Genomic DNA, 9248 nt, shown 5'->3' on the forward strand with positions numbered 1-9248 from the left:
GAAGATCTATGTATGTCCCCCATGACCCCAGAGCCCTCCTCTTTACCTAACCTCTTTTGGGCTGTGAATAATAGTATGATTATCCTTAACAGCTAATGTCCACGTGTAAGTGAGTACATACCATGTTTGTATTTCTGTGGCTGGGTTACCTCACTCAGGGTGATCTTTTCTAGCTCCATCCATTTGCCTGCAAATTTCATGATGTCATTGTTTTTAGCAGCTGAGTAATAAATACTCTCTTGTGTAAATGTACCACCTTCTCTTTATCCACTTTTCTGTTGAGGGAAATCTGGGTTCTTTCCAATTTCTGAGTATTATGAATAAAGCTGCTATGAATGTAGTTGAGCAAGTGTCTTTGTAGTATAGTGGAGCATCTTTTAGGTATATGCCCAGGAGTATGGTATAACTGGGTCTTGAGGTAGATTGACTACACAATTTTCTGAGAAACCACCATATTGATTTCCAGAGTGATTGTACCAGCTTGCAATCCCACCAGCAATGGAGAAGCGTTCCTCTTTCTCCACATCCTCGCCAGCATCTGCTGTCACCTGAATTTTTGACCTTAGCCATTCTGACTGGTGTGAGGTGGAATCTCAGGGTTGTTTTCGATTTGCATTTCCCTGATGGCTACAGATACTGAGCATTTAAGTGCTTTTAGGCCATGTGAGATTCCTCTGTTGAGAATTCTCTGTTTAGATCTGTACCCCGCCCCCACTTTTTTTTCTTGGTTTTTCGAGACAGGGTTTCTCTGTGTAGCTCTGGCTGTCCTGGCCAGAAATCACCTGCCTCTACCTCCCAAGTGCTGGGATTAAAGGCGTGTGCCACCACCGCCCGGCTTTGCTGATGTTTTTGATTCTTTATATATTTTAGATATCAACCCTCTGTCAGATGTAGGGTTGGTGAAAATCTTTTCCCCTTCTGTCGACTACCATTTTGTCCTATTGATGGTGTCCTTTGCCTTACAGAAGATTTTCAGTTTTATGAGGTCCTGTTTATTAATTGTTGATCTTAGTGCCTGAGCTATTGGCATTCCGTTCAGGAAGCTGTCTCCTGTGCCAATGCATTCAAGGCTATCCACTGTTGTGTGTACATTTTAAAAACCCACGCCTGGTCAGGCTAGGTTCTAGAATCGGTAGCTGCACGTTCCTCTTGCCAGATGCCAAAACTCCCTTCTGTCCCTGGTTCCTGAGGCTGGCTTGTTAATCTGCCCAAACCCATTCTTCTGGTGAACGCCTGGAGCTACTGCTCGAGTTCCACAGACTGATGGTCCGGTGATTGGCTACACTGACCGCCAAAGCCGACACCGAGGTTTTGCCCTCTCTCTCGCCCACCTAAATCATCGCAAATGGAAAACACCAGACAGTTCTAACACTTTAAAACCAGTCAGATAGCACAACTGGTGGGCGAAGAATATCCTGATTGATCTTCCTTAGCTTCCATAAGCTGCTGAGGCCACAAACTATCGGAGCCCCGAGGAACCTATAAGTCCACAACTTCTCATCAACACATTGCCTCGTCCAATTCTAATCCTCTCCCCTTCTCTTGCTGTCCTGCCCGGAAAATCCTGCCTCCATATCTTCGCCCAGTAATTGGCTTAATCAGCAATTAGGGAATTAATTAGGGAAACAATCAGGGAAACTCCCCCTACATTTCCCCACTTTCTTTTCTATCAGGTTCAGTGTATCAGGTTTTATGTTGAGGTCTTTGATCCACTTGGACTTGAGTTTTGTGCACAGTGATAGATAATAGATTTATTTGCATTCTACTACATGCAGACATCCAGTTTAACAGTACCATATGTTGAAGATGCTGGGTTTTTTTCCAGTGTGTATTTCCCAGCTATTTACAAAAAAGAAAAAAAAAAATCAGTGGTCCAAAGGTGTGTGGATTTATGCCCAGGTCTTCAATTTGGTTCAGTTTGATCAATGTGTCTGGTTTCATATCAACAGCATGCTGGGGTTTTTTTTAATTACTATAGCTCTGGAATACAACTTGAAATCAGAAAAGGTGAGACCTCCAGAAGTACTTTTTTTTTAAAGATTTATTTTACTTATATGAGTACACGGTAGCTGTCTTCAGACACACCAGAAGAGTGCATTGGACCCCATTACAGATGGTTGTGAGCCACCATGTGTTTGCTGGGAACTGAACTCAAGACCTCTGGAAGAGCAGCCAGTGCTCTTAACTGCTGAGTCATCTCTCCAGCCCCACAAGTTCTTTTATTGTTCAGGATTATTTTAGTCATCCTGGGTGTTTTGTTTTTCCACATGAAGTTGAGAATTGTCTTCTCAAGATCTGTGAGTAATTGTGTTGGAATTTTGATGGTGATTGCATTAAATCTGTAAACTGCTTTGGTAAGATGGCCATTTTTACTATGTTAATCCTATAGAACCACGGACATGGGAGATTGTGCCATCTTCTTTCTTTCTTGTCTTTTGTATTGGTGTTTGTTTTGTTGTTGTTGTTTGGTTTTTTTCGAGACAGGGTTTCTCTGTATAGCCCTGGCTGTCCTGGAACTCACTCTGTAGACCAGTCTCGCCTCAAACTCAGAAATCCACCTGCCTCTGCCTCCCAAGTGCTGGGATTAAAGGCGTGTGCCACCACTGCCCGGCTGTTTTGTTATTTTTTGAGACAGGTTTTCTCTGTGTAACAGTCCTGATTGTCCTGGATATACTAAATAGACCAGGCTGGCCTCCAGCTCACAGAGTCCACGTGCTTCTACCTCCCAAGTACTGAGATTAAAGCAGTGTGCTCCCACTGTCTAGCAATTTTTCCATCTTTTGATATATTCTTCAGCTTACTTCTTCTGAGACATGAATTTTTTGTCATATAAGCCTTTCAACTTGCTTGGTTTGAGTTACCCCCAATATATTTTATATTATTTGTGGCCATTGTGAAGGGTGTTGTTTTCCTGATTTCTTTCTCAGCCTGTTTAAGTTTATGGGCTACTTTTTTTTTTTAAGTTAATTTTGTATCTAGCTAATTTGCTGTAAGTGTTTATCAGCTATAAGAGTTCTCTGGTAGAATTTTTGTGGTCACTTATGTGTACTACCATATCATATGCAGATAGCAATATGTTCACCTCTTCTTTTCCAACCTGTCTCCCCTTGATCTCCTTTAGTTGTCTTACTGCTCTAGCTAGAACTTCAAGTACTATATTTAATAGATAGGGAGAGAATAGACAGCCTTGTCTTGTCCCTAATTTTAGTGGAATTGCTTTGAGTTTCTCTCCATTTTTTTTGAAGTTGGCTATTGGTTTGCTATATATTGCCTTTATTGTGTTTAGGTATAGCTAGTATCCCTAATCATTTAACACAAAGGGGTGTTGAATTTTGCCACAGGTTTATTCAGCATATAATGAGATGATTATGTGATTTTTTTCCTTTCAGTTTGTTTATATGGTGGATTACACTTTGAATCATACCTGCACCTCTGGGATGAAGCCTACTTGATCATGATGGATGATGTTTTTGATGTGTTTTTTTTATTTGTTTGTGAATAATTTATTGAATATTTTGGCATCAATGTTTATGAATTTATCATGGTCTGTATTTTTCTTTTTTATGGAGTCTTTGTGTGGTTTGGGTATCAGAGTGATTGTGACCTCATAAAATGAATTTGGCATTGTTTCTTCTCTTTCTATTTTGTATAATGATTTGAATATTGGTATTAACTTGTCTTTGAAAGTCTGGTAGAATTAGTGCTAAAACCATCTGACCCCTGGCTTTTTTTTTTTTTTTTTAATTTTTGATTGGGAGACTTGTAATGACTGCTTCTTTTTTTTTTAAAGATTTATTTATTATCATAAATAAGTACACTGTAGCTGTCTTCAGACACACTAGAAGAGGACATCAGATCCCATTACAGATGGTTGTGAGACACCATGTGGTTGCTGGGAATTGAACTCAGGACATTCGGAAGAGCGGTCAGTGCTCTCACCCACTGAGCCATCTCGCCAGCCGTAATAACTGCTTCTATTTTATTAGGCATTACAGGTATGTTTAAATTGCTTATCTGATCTTGATTTAACTTGGGTAAGTGGTACCTATTGAGGAAGTTATCCATTGCTTTTAGATTTTTTTCAATTTGATGAAGTACAGGTTTTTAAAGTATGTCCTCATGCTTTGGATTTCTGTTGCTATGCCTCTCTTTTGTTTCTGATTTTGTTAATTTGGGTATTCTCTCTGTGTCTTTTAGTTTGGATAAGGGTTTGTCTATCTTGTTGATTTTCTCAAAGAACTAACTCTTTATTTCACTGATTCTTTGTACGGTTCTCTTTCTTTCTTTTCTTCTTCACCCCTCAATTTGATTATTTCTTGCCACCCACTCCTTTTGAGTGTGCTTGCTTCTTTTTGTTCTAGAGCTTTCAGGTATACTATTAATTCGCTAGTATGAGAACTCTCTAATTTCTTTTTTTTTTTTTTTTTTTTTTTATTATTTGTAAGTACACTGTAGCTGTCTTCAGACACTCCAGAAGAGGGCGCCAGATCTTGTTACGGATGGTTGTGAGCCACCATGTGGTTGCTGGGATTTGAACTCTGGACCTTCGGAAGAGCAGTCGGGTGCTCTTACCCACTGAGCCATCTCACCAGCCCTCTAATTTCTTTATGAAGGCATTTAGTGCTGTGAATTTTTTTCTTAGCACTGTTTTCATAGTGATCAATAAGTTTGTGTATGTTGCGCCTTCATTTTCATTGAATTCTAGACAGTCTTTAATTTCTGTTTTTATTTCTTCCCTGACCAAGAAGTCATTGAGCCACATTATACAAGGATCTTATAAACTACTGCAGAGACTTTGGGAATGAAACCAGGACCTTGAAATGTCATATAAGTGCTATACCTAATGAGTGCTGTCGAACTCACAGCCACCATTCTTATTTTTAGAGTTTTAAAAATAAGAATTTAATTATTCTGTTTTTATATGCATAGGTGTTTGTTCTGTATGTGTCTCTGTGCGTCAGACATGTTACTGGTGCCCATGGAAACCAGAAGAGGACATCAGGTCCCCCTTGAACCATTTCTTGTGAACTGCTAGGTGGGTGGTGAGAATGGAACCCAGGTCCTCTGCAAGAACAATCAGTCCTCTTAAAACCCGAGCCATCAAGCCGGGCGTGGTGGCGCACGCCTTTAATCCCAGCACTTGGGAGGCAGAGGCAGGTGGATTTCTGAGTTCGAGGCCAGCCTGGTCTACAAAGTGAGTTCCAGGACAGCCAGGGCTACACAAAGAAACCCTGTCTCGAAAAACAAAAACAAAAACAAAAAAACCCGAGCCATCTATTCAGCTCCAATTTACAGAATTTTAAGCATGCATATGATCTATAAAAGAATTTTGAAGCTAGGCAGTGGTGGTGCACACCTTTAATCTCAGCACTTGGGAGGCAGAGGCAGGTAGATTCCTAAATTCAAGGCCAGCCTGGTCTACAGCGTGAGAAACCCTGTCTCAAACAAACAAACAAACAAATCTGACAGAGTGAAAAGGGTGAGTTGGAGGATAGGTAGGATCAAAATACATTGTATACATGTATGAAATTGTCAAGGAATAAGTAAGACATATTTTTAAAAATGAAATTAGAAATGATTTTGTGGAGGATAAGCTGTAGACAGTTGTAAAAGAAAATCTCAGGGCTTTTGAAGGTGTTCAAGGAGAGGAGCTGGAGAGATGCTTCAGTTATTAAAACTTGCTGCTCTTGCAAAGGACCTGGATTCAGTTCCCAGCACCCACATGACAGTTTATAACCACCCATAACTCCAGTTACAGGATTCACATAGATACCAGGCACTGCACACAGTAGGTGCACTTATATACAAACAGGGAAAACACTCAAACACATACAATGAAAATAAATACATTTAGCTGGGGTGAGGGTTGTGTTTTAATCCTGGCACTCAGAAGACAAAGGCAGGAAGATCTCTGAGTTTGAGGCCAGTGTGGTCTACAGAACAACTTCCAGGACAGCCAGACCTACATAGAGTCTCTCTCTCTCCTCTTTCTCCTCTCTGTCCTCTCTGTCCCCCCTCTCTCCTTCCTTTCCCGATCCCTCTACCACCACCCTCAACAGGGTCTCACTATATAGCTGTCCTAGAACTCACTATGAAGACCAGGTTGTTTTGTTTTTGTTTTTCCAGACAGGGTTTCTCTGTGGAGCCTTGGCTGTCCTGGAACTCACTTTGTAGACCAGGCTGGCCTGGGACTCAGAAATCCGCCTGCCTCTGCCTCCCCAGTGCTGGGATTAAAGGCGTGCGCCACCATGCCCGGCATTGAAGACCAGGTTGACTTCAACTTCACAGCCACCTGCTCTGCCTCCAAAGTGCCAGGATTAAAGGAGTGTAACCTTGGCTAAGAGAACTTACCTGGAAAAATAAAATAAATCTTTTGTTTGGTTGGTTTTTTGTTTTGTTTTGTTTTTGAGACAGGGTTTCTCTGTGTAACCCTGGCTGTCCTGGAACTCACTTTCTAGACCAGGCTGGACTCGAACTCAGAAATCTGCCTGCCTCTGCCTCTGGAGTGCTAGGATTAAAGCCCTGTGCCACCACGCCCGGCTTGTCAATCTTTTTTTTAAAGCATATTCAGGCAGATTATGGATCTTGCTGGGGACTGACTGAAAGGAGACAAAAGTGCAAGTGTACAACCTATTTTAAAGGGAAACCTCTTGCTTGCTGATCCTCAAAATCTCATTTCACTTCATTTGTTTGTTGATGGGGTTTTCTGTTTTGTGACTGCTTTTGAGATGATATAAATATGTAAGTCTGGATAGCCTGGAAGTGGTTATGTAGATCAGGCTGACCTCCAACTTAAGCAAAGAACTACTCCCACCTCCTAAATTAGTGCTTCTCAACCTTCCTAATGCTGCAACCCTTTAATATGTTCCTCATGTTATGGTGACCCCAACCATAAAATTATTTTCATTGCTACTTCATAACTGTAATTTTGTTACTGTTATGAGTTGTAATGTAAATATCTGATATGCAGGATATCTGATATGTGACCCCAACTTGGGTCAACCCACAGATTGAGAACCATGGTCCTAAATGCTAAGATTTCAGCAGGCATCACCACACCAGGCCACTTGACAGTTTTTTGGTTTGATAGTGTTTTGGTTTTTGTTATGGTTTTGTTTTTTTGAAAATATCACCTTAGGTCCCTTTTAGGAAACTGTAGGGACAACTTGGCATGGTGATGTACTTTGGAGGCAGAAGCTGACCAGATCAACCTATAGATCCCTGGAGAGTCCTCCTGTCCCCCCCCCCCTCCTCCCCGCCCGAGCCGCTCCGCCCAGCCCCGCCCCCGCCCCTCCCCGGCCCCCCACCTTCCCTGTTCGCGCAGGCGCGTGTGGAATGGCAGCCTGTGCGAGGGGCGGAGCTTCCGGAGGATAAGGCGGGTTCTGGGCCGCAGCAATGGCAGAGGCGGCGGGCTGGTAACGCGAAGGTGGTTTAAAAGGAGGAACAGCAGCAGACATGCAGACAGCACACACAGGTTTAAGCCACACTGCAGATGGCGCCGATGGTCAGACTAGCCGCTGCTGTCCTGGTAATGCAGGCACAAAGGCAGTTATTCCCTGTGGAGCTCACCCTGTTACAAGAGCACTGGAAGCCTCCCGAAATTCCAGCAAAAGCACAGTGCCTTTAAGCCAAAGGCCTGGAATCCGACTTCACAGATTGTATCCTACCGGACATGGACAAATCTGCGGGATGCTTGAAACAGGGAAGTGGGTAGTCTGGAGGAGGGTTAAAAAAAAAAGAAAAGAAAAAAAGAGCAGGGAGGAGGGAAGCAGAGGGACCCGCTGATTGGGGTATGTTAACCACGGATAGTCTGGGCATGAGAAGTTCCTTGAGAACAGAGGAGGGACAGCAGGGTGGAGGGAAATGAGCAGGAATGGCCCAAGCAATGTGGAAGATATAGCCTGGGGAGCTTAGACCAGATGCGATGATTTTAGAGGGGTAAGGAGGCAAAGTTGATTCAAGATGGTGCCTTTCCTGAGTCTCTACCAGCGCCCTCTTCGTGCCTTTCCCGACCTCTTTGGAGGCAGAAATCGCCTGTGGGTCCCTAGTTCCAGATGTCGAACCACACCGAGGACTGGTAGGGAAGGAGCTTAAAGTGAGCGGCTGCATGCTGGAGGTGTAAGTGTTGAAAGAGTCTAGCATGCTGGGTAGGTGTCTGGGCCATTCTCCACCCCAGGCTGCACTTCCTCAGAGACATCATTACACTAGAGTGATTTTTAAGGAGAGGCATGATGCACTGGACCAGTCTCTACCTGCAGTACAGTGGATGCCTGAGAGGAGATGAAGAAAGGGTAGGAGTCAGGAGAAAGGCAGATGGTCTGATTACTGTGAGTTCCAGGCCAGCCAGGTCTACATAGCAAGCCCTTAAGCCAACCATGGCTACATAGGGAGAGATTTTCTATCTATTTCCAAAAAATAAAAGGAAAAAAATAAGGGTAGAAACTACCAGTTTGAATTTGATGTTCTTTTCCTCACTCTTAGACGCTGGATCGCAGAAGATTCTCGCCTCCTCCGAATTTCCATCATCAACTTTCTTGACCAGCTTTCCCTAGTGGTGAACACCATACAGCTCTTTGGGCCCCCAGTTTCCTGTTAAGCCTGGCTGGGGACCCATGTCTGACTTAATCTCCGTCTCCTCCTAAGCAATACAATTTTCCCTAGGGAAAAGATTCTAGAAATAGTAACTACTACATGAATGTGGGGCCTAAAATTGTTTTCCTGATTTGCTCCTCAGGTACTTAGGAGCCATTTGGTCTGGTGTTTCAATGTTTGTTGCTGAAGAAAATAAAGCTATGTTGCTAATCTGCATTTGAGCTTATTTTCAGCCTCTAAATTTTGGTTTTTATTTTGTGTTGGAGGAGGGGCTCTGGAATTCAGGTGGTTCCTTTTGTTTGTTTGTTTGTTTTCTTTTCTTTTTTAAAAAAGATTTATTTATTCATTTTTATGCATATGAGTACAGCTGTACAGATGGTTTTGAGTCGTCATGTGGTTGTTGGGAATTGTATTTAGGACCTCTGCTTGCTCCGGTCAACCCCATTCGCTACAGTCAGCCAGCTTGCTCCGGTCAACTCTGTTCTCTCAGTCCCTGCTCACTCCGGCCCGAAGATTTATTTATTATTATACATAGGTACACTTTAGCTGTCTTCAGGCACACCAGAAGAGGGCATCCGATCTCATTACAAGTGGTTGTGAGCCACCATGTGGTTTCTGGGATTTGAACTCAGGACCTTTGGAAGAGTAGTCAGTTC

At 42.8% G+C, this 9248-nt stretch overlaps 1 protein-coding gene across 1 annotated transcript; it reads left to right on the top strand.

Annotated features, from left to right (window-relative positions):
* The first annotated feature begins 7360 nt into the window (after positions 1-7360).
* Positions 7361-8808, top strand: Lage3 (L antigen family member 3). The gene is made up of 3 exons (XM_021153859.3): positions 7361-7658; positions 7990-8118; positions 8482-8808. Exons 1-3 carry the CDS (start codon positions 7456-7458, stop codon positions 8594-8596), a joined length of 447 nt encoding a protein of 148 aa, XP_021009518.1. The 5' UTR covers positions 7361-7455; the 3' UTR covers positions 8597-8808.
* Positions 8809-9248: the final 440 nt, after the last annotated feature.

This window comes from Mus caroli, unplaced genomic scaffold (genome assembly GCF_978045245.1).
Source record: "Mus caroli unplaced genomic scaffold, Mus_caroli_1 scaffold_5, whole genome shotgun sequence".
Classification (NCBI taxonomy): domain Eukaryota; kingdom Metazoa; phylum Chordata; class Mammalia; order Rodentia; family Muridae; genus Mus; species Mus caroli.